The 22,267-nt window shown below is 39.8% G+C and overlaps 2 protein-coding genes across 10 annotated transcripts in view; one reads left to right on the forward strand and one right to left on the reverse strand.

The window, feature by feature from the left end:
• Positions 1 to 10,231, reverse strand: part of LOC135225178 (microsomal triglyceride transfer protein large subunit-like) — a 75,513-nt gene extending 65,282 nt beyond the window's left edge. For 2 of the 3 annotated variants that reach the window (XM_064264448.1, XM_064264446.1), the window contains exons 1-2: positions 10,083 to 10,231; positions 797 to 1,062 (exon numbers count right to left, since the gene is read on the reverse strand). In XM_064264448.1, coding sequence (XP_064120518.1) covers positions 797 to 842 — 46 coding nt within the window. In that variant the 5' untranslated portion in view covers positions 843 to 1,062; positions 10,083 to 10,231. Of the gene's footprint in view, positions 1 to 796; positions 1,170 to 10,082 lie in introns of those variants that run through there. The other variant, XM_064264447.1, reaches the window with a different exon arrangement.
• Positions 10,232 to 14,673: 4,442 nt separating this feature from the next.
• The window catches only part of LOC135225183 (plasminogen receptor (KT)-like), a 121,086-nt gene continuing 113,492 nt past the window's right edge, over positions 14,674 to 22,267 (forward strand). For all 7 annotated transcript variants that reach the window (XM_064264461.1, XM_064264464.1, XM_064264466.1 and 4 more), the window contains exon 1: positions 14,674 to 14,869. The gene's annotated coding sequence lies outside the window, so the exon portion shown is untranslated. The remainder of the gene's footprint in view (positions 14,870 to 22,267) is intronic.

The raw sequence follows: 22,267 nt of genomic DNA on the forward strand, positions 1-22,267 counted from the left end.
GAGAGAGAGATTGTCCAACACAATACTGACTGATGTAACTTTTACCCCGGAACAAACTAAATGTGGTTTTTAAAACAATTTAACACGGGGAGAGAGAGAGAGAGAGAGAGAGAGAGAGAGAGAGAGAGAGAGAGAGAGAGAGAGAGAGAGACTGTCTGCTTCTAACAACTGCCTAACTGGGCCATTTGTTCAGTAAAAGGCTGAGACCGTATTTAGGCTGACACAACCTGTCAATTTTGAGGAAAATGTCACGTTGTCCATTACTGTAACTACACTTACTATACTAACCACACTCATTCACAACTAAAATGTCTATGGGTACAATGACATTCATACTTTATTGAAACTTAGCTTAAGTCATACCTCGTCAAATTCATATGAAGTCAATCGTTTTAAAACAAAGTAATAAAGGATTAACCTGTTAAAATATATATATAATGTTTCTAGGAACACACTGCACAAAATAGAAACAATGCAACTCTAAAGACTCAGAAATATCTAGTATTTTTCAAACCACCTGGTCCAAAAGTATCCTTTGAAAATACAAATTTTCTAGACACATTACACATATGGAACAAATGCAACTCTACTGACCCACAAATATATATATAGATATATATATATAATATATATATATTAATATATATATTCTTAATAACCGTGTTCATAGGTTAGGCCTAGATGCAACTTAACTTTTCCATGTGGTCCACAGATTCAATGAATGCAAGATTACGGGGGACAGCGAGACACGAAATGCACATGCAATACGAAATAAAGAAAATGAAAGCTAACTCACCAAAAAACGTGACGAACACAAGGAAGATGCTACTGGTTCTGTACATGGTTGGCAACAACGACGACCCCAGGCCGAGCTCCTCGATGTCTAGACCGATCCTCTCAGTCGAGCGAGTTTATTAATAAATAGTTTCGTGAATCTTCGCGGTTTTTTCCCTTTGAAACGCCACAAAACTCTAAGTCCTATTCACGAATTCAATTCACTGAACGAAGACCATAAACACAAAAATAAAACATCGGCTTCAGTGACCACCACCTCTCTCCAACCTGTTGGGGAGAAAGAAGATCAACTTAGTGTCTTCTTTACCGGTCACTATATTGTGTTCCTTCAACAGTAATCTACCACCAACACTATGGCACTCGAGCCCTGACTGGCTTGCGGCTTCTTGGCCAATCACAGCTCGACAAATGGACCACTGGGAGTCGAGGAAAATTTCACGATAACGTCCCGCAGTCGACGCGGTCCACTGTAAATTGGGTCTCAACGAGCTCTTCGCCTTAATGGACAGTGTTCAAGGTCAAACTCGCCGTCCCTTCTCAATGCTGTATGAGCATTGTGTACTGATAACTGGAGAAACATTTGTTGACTGTTACTGTACGTTAAATATTACAGGTTCCAGGCAAATAATACATAACTCACAATGCAGTCATTGTAAAATTAACAATAGTTAGACAAAATATTATCAGCGAGTCTTGGAAACACTCCATGAAATTTACGCATGACCAACATCAAACAGTAATAAAAATAATAAATATTAAGTATTCAAATAACTTAAAATCGTGCAGTAAGCTTGTTCACACTATGAAGGGGAATGCCAAACATAAAATTACTTACCTGGTGAAAAAATAGACTTTACGTATTGAAAAAGTTTCCGTAAAGTTAATCCCTTCTACAAAAAGTGACAGAAATATTTACATTTATAATTTACCCAATAAATATCGAAAACTATAGAAACCTATTTCAAAAATCTATAAAATAATGCTTCTTTAATACTAGCCAAAAACTTTAAACACCATTCCTCAAACTAATTTTAAGACGACAAAAATATATATATTACATAATGAGGTCCATGTTCATATGAATCAAAGATACTGTAAATTAACAAGTGTCAAAGACTGACCTCCGTCCTTATCCCGAGAAGATAAGAGAGCCTTATCAGAACTTTTACGAGTAAACAATCTAAGTAAGAAGTACTTGATCAATTAAGACGAACACATTCAGATAGCTGACACTACCAAAAGATTATCTAGAGTCTGGCTCTCACAACTGCAACAGAGAGAGTTTACAAGGAGTTTCAAGGATCAACATGTCTCAAAGACTTATTATAATGTCCATCCAAGAGGACATCATGTGCTCACTTATCTCTAGGAGCAAGTTTTACCATTCATTCACCGTGTCCTAATGATTTTGTCTGGCTTTCTTTTGAACTCTTCCATCCTGCTGCTGTTTACTGGTGAGAGTTTATTCCATGCGTCACATCTTGTATGTGAATTAGTTCCCACAATGGAAAGTGTTGTATCTCTTCAGTTCTAGTTTCCTTCCACCGTTTCTTGTCTGGTTTTCGTTTAATGTGAAAAGGTTAGCCTACTTTTGTTATGCCTTTCAATTTAGAGAGAGAGAGAGAGAGAGAGAGAGAGAGAGAGAGAGAGAGAGAGAGAGAGAGAGAGAGAGAGAGAGAGAGAGAGAGAGAGAGATTGCTTTAAGGCCCTGAACTGATCAAAAGTTGGCTCAAAGAACTACAATTGGTTATTACGGTTTGTAAATAATTTTCACAGAGGCTTCATGAGAGAGAGAGAGAGAGAGAGAGAATCATATTTCGTAGCTGTTTCCTCTAAACAGTTTAATTCCATCAAAACTATTATCACTGCCACATTCATATTTCAACTGCAGTAGGCCTGTCACGAATGAGAAACTCTCAAAATCGCCAAAACCACCTAAAAAAAAATCACCTAGATCTATCTTTCAACTATTACTGTAGTTACTAGAGTGTCAGGACTTTCTTTTCCAATGGCTTTTAATACTATCTATCCAACTCTTTCTAGATCTTCCTCTCCTTCTCATAATTACACACTAATGTACATATTCACAAACCTATTATCATCCATTCTTTCTACATGACCAAAGCATCTCTGAACACTGCCATTTTTGTGTGTGTTAACCTTTCTATTTATTCTACACATCTACATATTTACATATTTCTCTTTCAATATTTCTTGCACCACATTTAATAAACACACAGTTCACCTCGACACCTTTAAGCTCTTTCCTTTCATATGTAATCAACATCCAAACTCCACTTCCTTAAAGGAGAGTTGACACAACAATCTCTCCAATACATCACTATCCCGTGGCCGGAGGTAAGGAGATAAAAGACACAGCGATGTACATATATGAGAATGTATTTTTAACCTTTTTTGTACTTTGGAAAAATACAGTATCATATAAGTACACTGTCATGGCTTTTAACTCAATACATCAATATCTTCCACATGCCCTACCATACCTATCTAAGTTCTTTTCTACCATACCTATCTAAGTTCTTTTTTAAGTCCACATAAACAATGCATTCACGTATGCATGACAATGGAATGGAATTGGTGATTTCAGCATAAAGCCAAGCACTGGGACCCACAGGGTCAATCAGTGCTATGATGAGAATGACTGAATGAAAATGGAAATATATGACAATGGTCTACAGTCTCTATTAACAATTTCTGTGGACAATTTTTCATATAATTGGAAATTTAGATCTATATATATTATGAATAAAAATGAAAAACCTACTTCTATATGACTGGTTTAACATTTAAGGAGAAATCTTGCAACAAACTGACTAGACTGCAGTTATTACTTAAGGTTCCTTGCAGCACCCCTTCAGCCCCAAGCTGCAACCCCTTTAATTTCTTTTACTGTACCTCCACTCATATTTTTCTTAGATCTTGCTATCCACTTTCTCCTAACAATTATTTCATAGTGCAACTGCAAGGTTTTCCTCCAGTCACACCTTTCAAACCTACCTACTCTCAATTTCCTTTCCAACACTGAATAACCTAGGTCCCAGGGATTGGCCTTTGGCCTAAACTCTATACAGGCAGTCCCCGGGTTACGACGAGTTCGGCTTACGACGTTCCGAGGTTAAGGCGCTTTTCAATTATATTCATCAGAAATTATTTCCAGGGTTACGGCGCCTACAACACTCATCTGGCGGAAGAAATATGACACCAAAAATGTAAAATAATCAATATTTGAAGGTTTTTTTAATGAAAAATGCAATAAGAATGCCGTTTACATAGTTTTCAATGCACCCAAAGCATTAAAAGTAAGGTTTTCTTAGAATTTTTTATGATGTTCCGGCTTACGACGATTTTCGGGTTACAACGCATCTCAAGAACAGAACCCCCGTCGTAATCCGGGGACTGCCTTATTCCATTCTACTCGAGGTGCTCCCACAATTTGGTTGGAAATTTGTTACTAGTATAACTGTGACAAATTTCCACCAAACTTAAGGTGCTACTACAGATTGGTTACCTCAACTGGACTAAAAGTCTAGACCAATCCCTTTTTCAAACCAATAACCATCATATTTAATATGTTACACACTAGTATATAGTAAGGTCTATGGCAAGGGTGTTTAACTCATGGTAAGCGGCCAAATGTGGCCACAGGATGACCTTGGGTGGCCCGCGAGGTGACGAGATTTTTCAACTCGAGCTACTATAACTTAGAACTGAAGAAAATTTTACTCAAGTTACTAAACTGTTAAAACGAGACAATAAGTTTTACCTTTCATTCATATGAAAATAATTTATTATTTTATTTCATATAATTGCTGTCAATAAGGCTCTTTTATTGCAAATCTTAATGAGTCATAAGGAATAAGTAATTACCAAAACTTTGATGGCCCTCGAGACCATAACCAAGTGCATAATTGGCCATCAAAAGGATTTGAGTTTGACACCCCTGGTCTTCTGGTAACAGTCGTCATGGGCAATCCAATTTCCCCTTTCAGTGAAGCAGAATCAACCTACATTAATATCAGCAACCTCCCAATCCTAACAAGTTCTAATTACATATTATACAGAGTTTCCTCAGAAGTGTGGTACATCCTATAGGGTAACAGCAACACATTTGGAGAGAGAGAGAGAGAGAGAGAGAGAGAGAGAGAGAGAGAGAGAGAGAGAGAGAGAGAGAGAGAGAGAGAGAGAGAGAGAGAGAGAGAGAGAGAGAGAGGAGTGAGTACATGCACACACAAACATGTCTATAAAGTCTGCTTCCCTAACCTATAATGCATCTATGAAACAAGGGCAGAGTTTGTGGACCCATTGTGTTTAAACAAATATACGTACTTCTGAAAATGTACAAGTAAAATATCATAAAAATCCCTGTAAATTTTTATGCATTTTTTCCCCATTTATATCTAAATACTAAACCTACTGGCAAACCACTTATTTCTGTAGCCAGCAACCACCACTTAAGATAACCATACCACCGTACTGTATCATAACAGGAGGACTACAGACCACAGTGGGAAAATGGTGTGTATGGGTGGCCAAAGACAATGTGATGGGACATGTGAGGTCACTCAGCAGTGAAAAAGTTGAAAAAATTTCTGGGAGAGAGTGGAAAGTAAGATTGAAGAGAGAATATGAACTTGGGTGCAGCAAAAGGAACAAAAATGGGTATAGCTATGGAACAAAAGGATGCTGCAAGCAAACTAAGTATTAATGCCTGCAGTGCACTGTCCGAGATGCATGACAGCACTATCCCCTATTAGTTTGAAATATAAGGGAGGATAGAGCATCTATATCTAGTTAAACTTGGATATATTCCTAGCAGTACCACTGCCGCGCTTTTTAGCGCATAAGGTGGTCACGGGGAACAAAAAACATTCCGGCACGGAATGATGCAACAAACTGCCACACCTCTTTTTAAATTGTGGCTACGCATAAAATTTATTTTACCTACTTCTTCACTTGTTTTTTGTGAATACAACTCACAGTCCCTGGTCTCTACACTGTGGTTCAACCAAATTGTTACATACAGGATAGGCTTAGGTTACAGCTTATAAAAAGTTTTGAAAAAATGGTAGTTTGCCACTAATACTAATAATAAAAAAAATATGAGTTCATTTACAAGAGCAGTTTAAGTGTTTATACAATCATACAACAACTTCCACCATAAAACTAAAGTAAGACCACCTCCTTAAACATTAAATATGGTACAGGTTAGAATAAATTTAATGGTGTGAAATAAAAAATTTAGCCCATAGGTCAAGTGCTGTGACCTATAAGGTCATTCAGCACTGAAAGAGAGATCTGGAGTTGAAAAGGTTTTAAAGGTGTAACGGGAGGAAACCTCGCTGTTGCACTAAGTAACAATTGTTTGAAGAGAGTGGAAAGTACGATGGAAGAAAGAGAATATGGACAGAGATACAGTAAAAGGAAATAAAGGGATAGGGGCCACAGGGATGCTGCAAAGAACCTTAAATAATGTGTGAGGTGCAGTGACAGTACTAGCCCTCTATGATGAGGTTTTAATGAAGGTTGCACTAACACACTAAAATTGTAAATGTTATATCAATAAAAAAAAAAAAAAATAGCAATTGAAGGAGACATCCAAACACAACCTTTTCAAACTAACCAAACTAAACCTACAGCAACCACTTCCTACGTGGCAGTGACACAGCCTGGAAGTTCTTTTCTAACCTGTGGTAAAATATGTAGCAAACAGTGGCTGTCCTAGTAACAAAACAAGCTGATGAAATACAGACTTATTATACCACCTGATTAACAGTAATAAGTAGGGTGATATTTGTCAACGAACATAAGTTATAATTTATCATCATCCCAACATCATCATAGCTATAAATTTGCTAAGGAAGTAGAAAATAAGACATGTATACAATATTTGCAACCAATGAGTTGATGATAGTATTAAATAGGATATGTTACTTCTTGTCAACCTCAGCTCGGGTTTTGCACAAGTAAATCTGTTTATAAAGTATTTCAATCTTCAATCAATTCCAGGATATTTGTATACCATAATAAAATCACAAGTTACAGTTCCAAGACTCTGCTAAAATAAAGTGGTTATTACTCTTATTAATATGTGTCACAAGACGGTGGTAAGAACAGCAATGCTGTACAGTCGGGAACAGCAAGCATGAGAGCATGAGAAAAACAGAGGAGAAGATGGATGTGGTAGAAATGAGAATGCTTAGGTGGATGTCTGGGGTGACAAGAGAAGATAGGATCAGAAATGACTACATAAGGGGGTTGACTAAGGTGGTGGAAGTATCAAAGAAAGTGCAGGAGGGGAGGCTGAGATGGTATGGACACCTGTTGAGGAGAGATGAGGACCACGCTGGGAGACATACTATGGGGATGGAGGTTCAAGGAAGAAGAAGAAGAGGGAGACCAAGAAAGATGGAAGACTGTGAGAGAGGAGACTTACATGAGAAGGGAATTGATGAGGCAGAAGCGCAGGATAGAAATAGATGGAAACGGCTCGTCCGAAACGGTGACCCCATACAAAAATGAGAAGCAGCTGGGAAGAAGAAGATGATGATGTTGCCTAGTTACTCTGAGGAGTGCTCAAAGCCCCAATCAGTCTGGTGTACAGATCCTGATTTATCTTGTTCAATGAGTTGCAGAGACTCAGGAAGAATAATTTTTAAGATTTTTTATGAAACAATATGATTCTGAAGAATGCATTAAGACACGCACTTACTGGGGTGGGGTCTAATTGGTTAACCCAGCATTTCTGGTGGAGGGAACATTTATAAATTATCACTTCAAAACCTAAGCTTTCAAGAAAAACTACAATAATTCTACAGAAAAGCTCTGCATGGGGATATCGTTTAAAATTTTTTTTTTTAATACAAAGAAGGATGTAAGGTGAGGTGGGTGAATACCGACCAAGGGTGAACACCGACCAAATGCTCTGGTACAAAAACTCATTCAAATTTTGTGCCGAAACTCAGCACCAACAGAGCAACTATCTCGGCGAACAACACGAAAGCAACAGGTTTACGACATCATGTCTTCTGTGTTTATCAGGCAAGAAATTTTTTTTTGGATGTCTAATGTATTTTTTCAAGCTTCTCATGTAGTGTCTCACATCCGTGAATATGAGGTGATTGTTTCTTGTTAAGTTTCATTATGATATTTAGCCATGTTGACATGTTATCAAGGGAGATGAAGTGTGTCCTTTCGAAGTGGCTGCCATGGCATAGCTTGAAAAAAAAAAAAAAAAAAAAAAAAAAAAAAAAAAAAAAAAAAAAAAAAAAAAAAAAAAAAAAACATGGTGCGGGAGACTACCCACCGTAAACGTGGGGAAACATCAACTGCCAATACAGATCCGTGAAATTATGAATATTTTTGAATATTTTAAGTTTTGAATATTTTGAAGTTTTGAATATTTTTGAAATACATAACAAAAAGTGGAGCAATGTTTTTTTTGTGTAAAGTTAAAAGTGATATTTAGTGAATTATGATGCAATATTAGTGACATTATGCTAAAAACAGGAAATTTTCATTGGGTGGGTTCAACTTTACCTATTCATATGTCTAATGTCATTAAGTCTTTCTGATCAGGCCTACTGCCTTCTTGGAAGCCTGATCATCAGTGTCTTATGCTAAAATGTGTGAAATGTTCTTTCCTTTTCCCCATGTCATATATACCGTATATTTGTTAATAGCTGTTCTGTTTGCTCTTTTGCATTGAAAATTAAAAGCTAAAAGTCAACTTGATAGTTGACTTCGGGGTATCGGGACTGAAAAACTTTAGGAACACTGCTCCAAGTAACCTATGGTGTCAGCCTTGTTTTATCACAAAATGTAACCAGCAAGACATTTCATGCTGTTCCCCCAGAGCCTATGTTAGCCCTCCAACATGCTCTGGTTCAAGTTTAGGGAATAGCTATTGCTTACCTATATACCAACAACAAATCTTAAAATTTCTGGTAAAATCTTAAAACATGATGATATTCTGGACTGGAAAATATCTTCCTCCTAAGTTTTAATGTGTGCTCTGAACATTTCTAGTGTTCATTTCGTTAACGCATTACCTAACATAACACAACCTTAGGTGCCAGGTCCTTACCCTAGTGCACAACAGTTTGAAAACATTCCATGCTCTCTTTATTCTGAATGGGAAGTATCAGTGAGATTAAGATCCTTGTAGGCCTATTTCACTTAGGTTATTCCCAACCCAACATTCCTAATTACCCAGTGTGGTCTCCCAAATTTTATGACTAAGAGGGGGGAGGGTCCCCTTATATACAAAATTACTAATTTGTTAAAGTCTCTCATGTCGGAAATGTTAAAAAATACCAGATTTCCTTCAGAGAAAGACTTAAAATATAAGACCAAACTACTTTACTTTGTAGTACTAGACAATTGTCGAGTAAATATAGGGTGACCATTTATTTGAGATGTGAAAGTGGGACAACTGTATAAATTAACAAGTACATAGCCTATATGCTATGCATAATCATGACCCTAATATATATATATATAGTATATACTATATATGTGAGAAAGATTACATATTCCAGTTGCTTGATCTTTTTATCCCAAGTCCATCCATATGAGATTTAGGATTCTTCAAAAAATTTATTTAGATAGATAATATATATATATATGGGTAAATGACCAAGCAACGATGTAGCAGCCACCAATCCCAGATAAATGCTTTGATAGCATAAAACGGAAACTTTAGAGACATGATTCTACGAATACCTAGTACTATAGCCTAGTAAAACAAAACAAAAAACATTTTTGCATTAACCACAGTGCTGCTGAAATCATACCTATCTTTGAACAATTAGGCTAGCAATTTACTACGATTTGCATATGCAATGGGGGACATTGCCTACCTACCTATACCTAGTACTATATATTAGGTAGTAGCTATATGGTAGTAGGTATCTATCTTACCTATACTAGTAATACCCTAATACTAGGTAGCGGCATTCGGGGAGGAGCCACAGTATGTAGCTATAGTAGGTACCTAGTAATACTACCTAGGTAGTATATACCCATGTAATAAGATTTACTGAAGCTCTTGAAATATGTAAGACCACATTCCTTAATTTGGAGATACGAGACAATCTGATAAGCAACAGTCCTGGTAGAAAAAAACTCTGAACATTACCGGCACTTCAGGGGAGGAACTACCTTGAGATTTAGGTAGGTAATTTGATTTACCGAAGTTTTGCAACAAAACGACGGATATAAAATGCCTCATTCACATAAATACAACACTTATCTCTCACTTCCCTCACCTATAAGCCGTCGTTGGGAGTCATTTGCCCGGCGAATTGGTTAAAAACGACTGACGGATTGACAGAGACGAGCACGAACGGGAAAGAAAACGACCGGTGGGCGGTGACGGAGTTGATGTTTACTTGTGACGTCACGCTGTGCCGAACGTCAAATCATTGCGTTAGTTCTTGTTTTGCTCGATTAACAGGTTTTTACCGATACGTTTCCTTTTTTTATTTCCTTTATGTAGGTTATGGAAAACCCTGGTTGATTCTTAGTTGGCTTTTTTTGCGCTGACGAAATTTCGCTCCCAATTTGATTGTTGTTACACATGAATTGGGGTTAATTCAGAATATGCTGCCTAGTGTATATATTGCGTTCATTGCGCAATGAAAAACAGTCTCTAGTGACAGCCTACTCAAATAATGCACAAAAGTTATTGTTCATAATACAATGGAAAATAGTGCATTCATCCGTAAGGAAATACAGAAATAAACGTGCATAAAATGTGCGTTGTGTTATGATTGATGAGAAGCAATATTTGTTAGGAAAAATCAATAGAGGAGACGGTCGAATCTTTTTTAATGAACTTCCTTAAAATAATTTAAAATGTCCCAGAAGCACGGGAAAAGGTTTAAAAAGGCAAAAAGATAATGTATAGTGACAGCCGACAGAATAGCCTTTAAAACTGCGTTCTACCTGAAGGCTTCTGAACGAAGCTTTGAGCCACCACTTGAACTCAAAGTCAGGTACCCCAGGATTATGCATATTTGTGAAATGGCTGTTTGACATTTCTAGTCTTTCTGAAATGCAGTTGAAGATTACAACAGTATTTTGTAATTATACGTAAACACACGCATAGTTTCTACAGCTTACACAGAAAGTAAACGAGGAGTCAAATGGGCAATTTTGTCTATGATATTTTTTTTTAATGGGCCAGCCAATCACTTCAATATCACGGTGTAAAATTTCATCGCGAAAACCAAAAACTACACAAAATACTAATTCACATGGAACACGAAAGACGTCATTGACGAGTTTAAGAATGCAAAAGGCAATTATACTCTGATTCCTTCAACGATGAACAACGATTGTTTATGTTTAGGCTGGTAATAAAGAAAAAAGACCCGACATTAACTGCCCTACGATCAGTTATAATGCTCTTTGGCCACCTTCACAAATTTGCCTCTAGGACTATACTGTCTTTTAAAGGAAAAGGATTAAAATGGGTAGTCATTTGTTTTATATGATATTTTTTTTACCTACAATCCAGAGTAAGGTCCAAAATAAGACCTCCAGTATGAAGATTGCCACCGGGAAGAGCGTTAGAGTCAAACTTTGCTCTACATCAGCACATCAAAACTAGAAATGATTCATAACCGATCAGTTACCAGAATGAAATGTAAATGATATGTTAAATATCATATTAAAAATGAACATGAACCAGTACCGTAAGAAATGGCCAAATTACGAGACAAATTAAGACATGCATTAACCATGAGTGAGATTTTGTTCCCTATACTACCAGTCTTTTAATACAGCCATTCATTCTAAGTACCAACTATGAAGCCTACGATTGGCTTTAAAATTGCATCAATTGTTCCCATCGTGACTTATGTGGAAATTCGAAATCTCTCCCCAATCTTTCGCAGACACACCGCTACTTTTCTTGTTTATTGCTCCTTCCTCGTTTCATTCACAACCTCATTCGTCTTCTATTTATTCTCAATTCTGCTTGCAAATATGTGAAAACTCTTTCACAAGTTTCTGCAAACAGCATCCATTCCATATGACATTCCCGACCTCCCCCACCCCCTTTTTTCATTCATTACATAATTTTTGTACGCATGTCTAATTTCCTTTCTTTTGACTTTCTGCATTAATTCATCCATGATAGCATTGACCCCACTACTCTCCTATACCAACATATTCTAACACTCCTCTGCCATCATAAACATTTTAATTGCGCTAAACATTTTATCTTTTATATTTTACATTCGCAACAGACTCCATAAAACAATTTTATTGCTCTAAACTCTTTATGTTATTCATTCACAACAGACTCCATATTGCCAATTTAACGATTATAAAATACTTTTTCGAGGTTCATGGATTTATTTTTTATTTTTATTATTTATTTATTTAGGGCAGTTCACAGATTTTCCATTTGTACTTTTAAAGTTCTTGCTGACATTTTTTCTCATTGCGTAGCATTTTCTGTCACTGAAGCAATATGGAGAATACGATCACTTAACATAATCTTCAGCAATGTCTAAAGATTACACATTTAAAACTTGTCCATATAACCACTAGTTGATTTTCTAGAGAATTATTTTCGATTCAGCACCAGCATTAACTTGCATGTTATATTTCCCAGTGCTTTGGTGCATGTATTTTATAAAATAAAATGAAAACGCGGTAGTCGTCATCTCTCAAGAGATAGGCTGAGGAAAGTACCTTGCGAGGAATAAAATCTCTTTCGGTGCAAATTCAATGTTAGCGCCACGGATGAGAAAAAAACCATCTCATTAATATACTTAATATTATGAATGTTCTTCAGAGTTTGACCTGGATATTTTTTCTAACTTTGAAAAAGTGTATGATAGTGTTCGACAAGAGAATAATTACATCATTGTAGCTAGTTCAGTTTTGCCCAATATTATTGCAAAATATATTGATGAGGATAGCCCAGTATTTTGATGCGCGTTCCATATTTCGATAAAGCAGTTGTTGGGAGTCGTTCTCTTCATTGCGGTGCTTCAAGTACTCTATTGCTGTCTTCCACAACTTTTTTCCCCATAAAGTTAAGCAACATAAATCCTTCTAATAAATAAGCTACCGTTTTTACTGACGTTATAACCTTTGGTCTTTCAAAAGATAGGCTTAGAAAATTCCATTCTGGATTATCATGTTTTGTTTTTCCTACCTGCCAGTGCTAGCTACCTCCTTTTTCAGTGTCTAGTCTTGTTCTACGTGAGGGAATTTTATTTTTAATAAATACAAAAAAAAAAAAAAAAACACACACACAGACACTGATACGTAGAGCACCAGATTTCGGGTAAAATGAGGCTGGGACTATTTATTGCCTTGTTTTTCTATTAAGTCATCTCCTGAAGTTTGTTAAAAACCAATTTTCTCAGTTGACTGAGAGAGAGAGAGAGAGAGAGAGAGAGAGAGAGAGAGAGAGAGAGAGAGAGAGAGAGAGAGAGAGAGAGAGAGAGAGAGAGAGAGAATTATGTGAACGTTTATTTTTAGCCATTTTGAAAAAGTTAGTCTAATACTAAAAGTTAGTCTAATACTATCACAGTTAAGCTGAAGCTAATTTGAAATCTAGTTTTAAAAGGGACTATTTTGATTAAAATATCTATATAGCTGGTCCACTGATATAGTGGTTAGTGTCGTAGTAGGTCACTTGGATGTAGCTTCTCACCTGGGACAATGAAGTTAATGCTGCAGTGTGGGGTCTGCAGTGGGACGTTGAAACCAACAGTCTTTAGATGCTTGAATTTCAAGTCAATCAATGTGTGCTTCTTTCATATGAATAGTTTTCATCTACTGAAATATAATAATAATAATAATTGAAGTTAAGAACAGCTTTCACTAGAGAGTATTTATCTTCAGAGGTTAATAATTATGATATTAGAAATAGTTTTTACTGGAGACTTTCTGTCCAGAGGTTAATAATTATAACAAAGTTAAACATAGCCTTGGGCGAACACTATTTTTGTTCATTTGTTAATAATTATGATACAAAGGTAATAATAGCTTTCACTGGAGGCTTTCTGTCCAGACGGTGATGATTATAGAATAAAGCTAAAATATGCTTTCGCTGGATAATGATTATAGCATAAAGTTAACCAGAGCTTTTAGTGGGCTCTATTTCTGTCCAGAGGTTTAATAATTATAGCATAAGGTTAAACAGCTTTCTCTGCATGGAGTCTGCTTCTGTCTAGAGATTAATAATCATAGCGTGAAGTTAAACATAGCTTTCACTGGAAACTAATTCTGTCAAGAGGTTAATGGTTAGGTAAAACTGAAATATACTTCCGCTCAAATCTGATTCGGTATCTCCCAGTTTACGAGCAAAATTGGCACCTCGTGTAGTACCATCCCCTTAGAGATGAACGTAAAAACATAAACAATGTCATAAACATCAAGAAAAGACATACACATAACCAACATAATAAATAGAAGTCGATGAATATTCAGGTCGGCGAGGGGCGGGAACCAGACTGCGGTAATAATTTCAGTTTTGCCAATGGTTATGGCATGAAGTTAAATATAGCTTTCACTGGAGACTATTTTTGTCCTGAGGTTAATAATATAATAAACTAGAGGTTAATAATATAATAAAAATATTTTAAAAATCGTAACATAAAGTTAAAAATAGCTTTTACTGGATACCTACTCTTACTGTCCTGAAGTTAATGGATACAGCATAAAGTTAAACACATCTTTCACTGGTTAATTTTTTCCTGGGATTTGAAATATAATGAACCACATTAGAGGTTAACATCACAAAAAGACTTTTAAAAATCGCCATAACTAAAAAAAAGAACTCTACCAAAATCCCGTTTGTTGACAGTTGCGAAACTTCACGCGGGCATGAGCGCGTTCTAGCGAGCGTTGTCGTCGTTATGGCGGATCAGCTGATGTTAGCTGCTCCCCGATCGCATAATTTTCCTACCCCCGTGCCCCTCCCCCTCTTGTTTTGATTTTGTTTGTCAAGTTGACCTTGACCTTGACGTTGTCGTGGACCTCAGGCGGCAGCTAGGAGAGAGGACGTCGGGGATTTATTCTGTTTTAGGTAAGGATGGTCAGACACTGTAATTTTTCCCAGGGTAGCCTAGCTGTCTTGGCGACCCTAGGCTGCAGGTAGTAAGTGATGCTGTATATCGATTACAGGGTTAATGTCAAGAGACTATTAAGTTGGGGCAATTCGTAGAGAAGGGAGACGGGGTTAGGCCTACTACCACAAAGAGGCAGCCAAGGCTAGTCCATGGGCACGTTGCCCTAAGTCAGATAAGGAAGTTAGCTAAGGTTTAGGGTAAAGGGCCGGATGGTGATCCTATGTTCCCTCGCGGAAAGACCACTTTTTTCACTCGATATTTAGGTAGTAGGGTAAAAAACCGCATGGTACAGAGGTGGACCATGTACGATCAATGTGTACAACCCCAAGAAAAGTACATTATACCTAATGCGTCCTGACACCGGAGTAGAGGTCTTTAGCTCCGTTTCTCACCAACAAGAAGTCGCGTCTGATGCCCATCTCCGATGTCAGGACGTGTTATAATGTACTTTTTTGGGGGTTGTACACATTGATCGTACATGGTCCACCCCTGTACCATGCAGTTTTTTACCCTAGTAACTGGCGAAGCAACAATACAATCAAATCTTTGGTAGATCTTAAGCCCTTATACCGCGGCGAACTAGACTGTGGCAGTTGACGTTTTTCTATAGAATTTTACTAACAAGAATTTAAAGTAATTTTTTTTTTGCCGGCTGTAGGTAATTACTAGGCTAACCTGAAATTTACCTTTGAACTCTATCCTATGGGAATGCGGGGTTTTGGGTGGGGTAAAACACACGGGAGAATTACACCTTAAACTCTATCCTACGGTTAGGGGGGCTGATGGGAAAGCCAGGTTATGGGTGAGGTAAAACAATTTAGGGAAGGTTTTGCCTTGTTATTGTATTATTTCCTCTATTTATGACATTTAAAACATGAAATACAAACTGAAATAAAGCGATAAATAAACCAATAATGGAGCCGTTACATAGCCAAAATTCACCGATTACTACTGCTATTACGACGCCAAAACCCACTGCTCATGCACCATGTTATAGGAGACAAAGGAGAGCTTTTGTTTCAGTCACCGACTCCTTACCTACGTTACACTTCTAAGATTGCCTTCCTTTAAGGGGGGTACGCGGTCAGGTAACATGTTCTAGGTTAGGTTAGTATCATAACCTATATGTTACACTCCCTGCTGGTTACGTATCCACACCCCCTACCAGAATTAAAATATGGCGGTTTGTTTACGTTTATTGGCCCGAACCAAAACTTCGAAGATTTTTCAGTCGAAGTAAACTGTGGCAGTTGATGTTTTCTGGCATTTGATGTTTTCCTATGTTATTTTACTTACTTTACAAGAGTTAAAGGTAATATTTTGCTGGTTGCCTACTATAACTAATCTGTTATTTACCTTTGAACTCTGTACGTCGGTACATCGTGCTCCTTGTACGATCATGTAGTTTTCAAAGGTAAATTATGGGGTAATTCTAAGCCCTCATTCCATGGTAAAGTAGACTATGGCAGTTGATGTTTTCCTACGTTATTTTACATACTGAACAAGAATTGAAAGTAATATTTATTTGGATGACTGTAATTAACCCTCAGGGCCCAGTACTAAACACAGCGAAATACATTGGACACCCCAATCCCTAGTGGATGTCATATCCGCGGTTGCGTTCCTTGCAGTCCGTGCGGAAATATTCTGTAGAATTACTCTGCAAGAAACGTAACCGCGAATATGTCATCCACTAGGGATTGGGGCATCCAATGTATTTCGCCGTGTTTAGCACTGGCCCCTGGGGGTTAATTACAGTCGTCCGAATAAATATTACTTTAAATTCTAGGTCAGTAAGTAAAATAACGTAGGAAAATCGTCAACTGCCATAGTCTACTTTACTGGGGAATGAGGGCTTAGAATTACCAAATCTTTAAGCATACCATTCAAATGATTGAAGTATCATCAACAAAATGGGATAGGGTAAAGAACCAAGTGGGCTAGCTGCGGCCTCCTTGACCGTGTTTAAACCCATCCTCAGAAAAAGTACTTTAACACATCCTGACACCGGAGATGGAAACCAGTCACGAGTCATAGCTCGTGGGAGCAACACCTCGAGACCTCTACTTTCCTCTCGAAGTAAGTGTTTTCTCCTAAAGTACAATATAGGGGGAAACACCGCAGTGGATCCATCTTCATCGTGTGGATCAGCCTTATTCACTCTATATTTAATTGGTGAAACAAGAATACAATTACATCTTTAAGCATACCATTCAAAAGATTGAAGTTTTGTCAACATAAAGTGATACAGTGGTCCCCCCGTATTCGCGGGGGATGCATACCAGACCCCCGACCCCCCCCCCCCCCCCCATGAATAGTTAGAACCCGCGAATGTTTGGAACCCCTATAAAAATGCTAAAAACAGCCTATTTTGTCAGTTAAAACTCAAGAAAAACCCACTAAAAATTTTCATACATGGTTTTTTTATTAGTTTTATCACAAAAAGTGCATTTTATGATGAAATTCATAAAAAAAACCAGGAATTCGTGGATATTTACCATAGAAAATACCGCGAATGCGCGAATTTTCTGCGAATAATGCAGGGAAACGTTCCCGAGAGAAATCCGCGAATGTGTGAGTCCGCGAATCTGGAGAACGCGAATACGGGGGGTCCACTGTATATGAAAGCGCCATACGAACTAAGATAAGCATGTGAGGTCTTTGTAAAATATGTTTTCAAGGCAGTTTTGAAATTGAATATGGCGGCACCTGCATGAGGTGCCGTTTGTAAGCGCAGTGGAGCCACCATCTTTCCCAGCCTTCCCAGCACTCATTTGAACAATGTTAGCATATATATGTAACGTTTATTGATCTTACTCAAGATTGCAGTTGTAATCAGCACAATAAAACAACATTTTGTTGCATATATTAGTGAAAGTATGAAACTTCTTATTCCCGGGGTCATGGTTTGAAACGAAATTAATGTTTGCCTTGTAATCAGTGGTTTTATCCTTACTGCCATTACAACTGAAACTCCACAGTGCTTATTTGATTGTAATTATACATGTTTGGCATTAATTCACTCCAAATTGCACTTGAACTATGTTGTGGTTCCTGGTTCCTAAGCGCTTGCTCCACAAACACAGTTGCTGGCAGCACATGAGTACACAGTTTATGAGGTGCAAAGCTTTATTCCCTTAATTGTTTACTTTACTCATTATTTAGTTTAACTTTACTTTGTTACTTCAAAATGTTCATTTAATTCATGTTTATTATCCCTTTTTTGCAACCAAATTAACCACGAAAAATTACAGATATTTCTAAAGTAGATACGAGCAGACAGCAAAATGACATTTTTTTTAAACAATAGAAGAGTGTGAAGAAAGCCGTGGGTACCGTTCACAGCATAACTGTTGATATTTGAGTCAGGGAATCTAGTTACTTTTTCAACAACAAATATTTTCAAATTAATAATCATGAATATGTAAAAAATTTATGCAGTTCATGACCTTATACTGCTGTTGAACTATTTATTTAAATAATTATCTAGTGCACGCATCTTTCTACCAAAAAATCATACGTTGTTTCCTTGGCTGTACCAGGCGGTTGGTGTCATTGTTGACGATTGTTGTGAAGAAAGTGCCCTAGCGTCTATGGGTAAAAGGGGTGTGCGGATTTAGTACACAGAATGGAAAGTTTATTGAGACAAGTGGCTCCACAAACATTGAGATGGCGTCAATCTTCTATATTTCTGGGCTCAGTTCGTGTCGCTGCGTGAAATAATCCTTGAGTTCATTATTTCTAAGGTAAATAAGGCTAATATATACCAGAGAAAAACAAATCAGGAAGATGTCAGAATAACTGACTTGCTCACCCTAAATAAAAAGAGGGCGTCGGTATGGTATCTGGGGCGAGTGAGACCACTACCACAAACCTCTTGCCATTTAGAACTCTCCTACACCAAAATCCCCTTCCTGAGAGGGCCGATCCAAAGGCAGGGACGGCAACTACTACTACTACGCCCCGCACCACGCCGACTCCCGCGCCTCTGGTGGTCATCCTTGTAATTAGCCGAACTAGGTAACACGTGCCATCTTTTGCAGTCCCCTCCCCTCCCTCCAGAGGGAAGGGGGGGAGGTCTGTCCTGGCTCGCTCTCGGTCGCTATGGCAACCATCCGAGCTCTTCTCCCCCCTCCCCCCTCCCCCTAGCCAAGGGGGTCGTGGGAGTTTAGGACAGCTGTAGTACTGGTGACCGCATGTTCTTACTCAGGCTCTGGAAGAGCTCCGGCGTGGTCGGGGGTCGGGGTTGGCCACCCCCCCTCCGGTCGCTTCGGGTCTTCTCCGGCGTGCCTTGGGTCTGATTTCTCTCCCTCCTCATATGCATTACCCCTCCGCCAGCGGACGGAGCACCTGCTCACTATCCGGGTGTACCTTCGGTTGTCGGGAAGGGGTAGCTGGCTCCGCCAGCTACCGGAGCGGTTGCGATTTCAGTTGCGCTTAGAAACTTTCCCTATCTTATATACCCCTTTCCGTCTTCCGGCGGAGCGCTTGCTTGCTATCCGGGCGCTCCTCTAGTTGTCGGGGGCAGGATGGTTGTACGGCGGAGCTACACGCTCCACTTTAGTGTAACTTTACTAGTCTAAGTATAGGGCATCCTCTCCCGTTCTCCGGCGTGTTATACTACTCCTCGAAACTCATTATGGGTATATAAAAACATCTGGTTGAATCATACTCACCCCTCTGTTTTACACCGGAGTTCCCAACCAGCGTCCCAGGTCATAGACCTTCTTCCACAGGAATTCAGGGGTGGATTATGCCCAATAATTTTAGACTACTCCAGCATGCAACGGAGTATCACAGTAGCCCTGTGAGTGTATAACGTTGATACTTATGTATCTTTCCACTTACAGGCTACTAACTGTCAGGAGGCGGGTTGTAACGCCGTCCTCCAAGACCCTGCGGGCATGAGGTCTACAGGACTCACGCTCCGTGTGCTACCTGCCACAACGAGATGTTGGTATGGCATCACGAGGCTTGTACCATTTGCTACGAGCTGGTGAGCCAGTTTTTGGACGGAGTAAGTATATATCGGTGTCAGGTTTGTTCCTTTCATGACATATATACTGTCACATATCTTAGCTTTAAGTTACTTATGGTCATATTCAATTTTGGTAATGATCCGTCCTTGAGGCTCCGTTTTCCAGGCTGCCACCGTTAAGGAAGTTGCGTCGGCTACCCTGAAGGCCTGGGTAGGAGGCTTCGGAAGGAACGCCGCCAAAGGACAGCCCTACATACTTGATAAGAAGCTGGCTGTCCAGATCTTCCCGGGCATGAAGTCGACAGGATATGTGGATCCCGCCGCGGCAGCTCCTACAATTGCTTCCATCCAACAGCAAGTGGAACAAGCCTTGATCGAGGGAGGAGGCCAAGACATCGTGGCGGAAGTAGCCACACTTGATTTGAATATAGAGCCAATGACGGTAGGTGTGGAGGATTTATTAGTTGAGGTAGGTTTGTTGGGTGCCCAAGGGCTTCCCTTGGTTGATTCTGGATCTTCACCTGTTCCTTCATCTTCTTCTTTTCAGGGCTTTACGGGATCGGAGATCCCTGCTAGTACATCTGCTGCATCTGTGACCCCCAAGGTAAAGGGGCACAGGGAGCAGAAGACCCTTCAGAAGACGTCGTCCAAAAAGACGTCGTCTTCTTCTACTTCTCGTAAGCCTCCAGCTTCCCATCCCGGAGCAGAGAAAGTGAAGTCGTCTTCGTCTTCACATTTTAAAGGGTCAAGAGGCAAGTCCTCTAAGGAGAAGGCCCGTACTCCTGTCGAGTCTGTACCTTCTCCTGCTGCTGCCGGAACTCCTCCGGTGACTCCTGCCGGGGTCGTGGTACATAGTACCTTCGATCCTGCTGCAATTTTGGCAGGAATGATGCAGCAAGTAGGTGATTTGGTCGGGTCTCTCAGTACGAGAGTTGAGCAGATGTTTGTTCAAATCTCCTCCACCCTTAACCAGTCGGGACAATCCATCCAGAGCCTGACTGAAAGAGTGTCCGACCAGGAGAATCGCCTGGCAGGCCTGAACCAGGCACCTCAGGCCGACCTTCCGGTAGCAGGAGCCGGTCTTGCCCAGCTTCCGGATTATGACACCCTCCCTGCTTTCTCTATGAGTAATCCTTGGAGGGTAGCAGCTTATGCTCCCTTCCAGGACGGCATGATTTCCATTCTGGAATGTGGAACTCGAAGGATCGAGGACTTCGAGTTCCACCCAGCCGACTTACAGCCTCCTATCATGGGATATGCGAGGCTGACGGAGACAGCCTTAAATAGGGAGGATAAAATCCCAAGAGAGACAGTACTGTATAGCTGGAACCAGGCTCAGAGGGAGTGGTTGCATTGCTTGGAGGACTGGGACTGCACTAATACCAGACTCCAAGCATTCAAGAGCCCGTTTACTATCTTTGCCACAGAGGAGGAGGCACCACTCCCCTTTACGACAAAGATAGCAGAAGTCACGATGCAGGCGGGCATGAAGGATGAACCCCTTCCACAACTAAGGGAATCGGACCATACGTCTCCTCTCTTCCCTGCTTTCGGTGATTTGTGGGAGAACCTACCGGCCACGTTTACGGTAGGTAAACTCAAGCCGGACTGTGCCATGGAACAGTTCGGGGAGAGATTACCCAGATTGCCAGACAGCCTCATTCAGGCGGAGTTTGAGGCAAGAACCAGGCTAGGCAGAACCCTCAACACCCTGGTTATGACTGAAGTGGCTGCTTTGACGTATGGCACGGAGCCTCTTTTTAAGCTCCTGGCCAAGTCGCAAACGCAGACAGTTCAAGCGGACTTGTACGCGTTTATAGTGGCAAGAAGGAACTGCCGGAAGCACGTCCTTCAGGAAGCAACGATTCGGCACGAGCCGAACAAGTTGCTTTCCTCCAACATCTGGGGGGCGGATCTCTTCCCGGAATCGGCAGTTAATGAGGTCCAACACGAGGCGACGAGGCTTAACCAGAGCCTCAGAGCTCGTTGGGGTCTCTCGGCTAAGAGGAAACCTGAGAACTCTTCCTCCTCTAGCAAAAAACTGAAGAAAACAAAGAGGTTCCAGCCATACCAAAAGCAGCAACAGCAACACTTCGTACAAGCTGTTCCGGTTGCTCAGCCAGGACAATCTGCAGCACCAAAAGGACAGAACCAACCGATTCTCCTGCTGTCCCCACAAGGTCAGCCCTCGACCTCTTACGCTGTTTCCCCGGCATTCAACCAGGTGTTTGAAAGCCAAGCCTTCCAAACCTTCAACAGGTTTGCTAGGGGAAGCAGGGCTAGAGGTTCCTTTCGACAACGAGGCGCAGGAAGAGCTACCAACAGGGGTAAGCACTTCCGTGGAGGACGCGGAGCTCATTCCGCACAACAGCAGTGA

Source organism: Macrobrachium nipponense, chromosome 13 (assembly GCF_015104395.2).
Source record: "Macrobrachium nipponense isolate FS-2020 chromosome 13, ASM1510439v2, whole genome shotgun sequence".
Lineage (NCBI taxonomy): Eukaryota > Metazoa > Arthropoda > Malacostraca > Decapoda > Palaemonidae > Macrobrachium > Macrobrachium nipponense.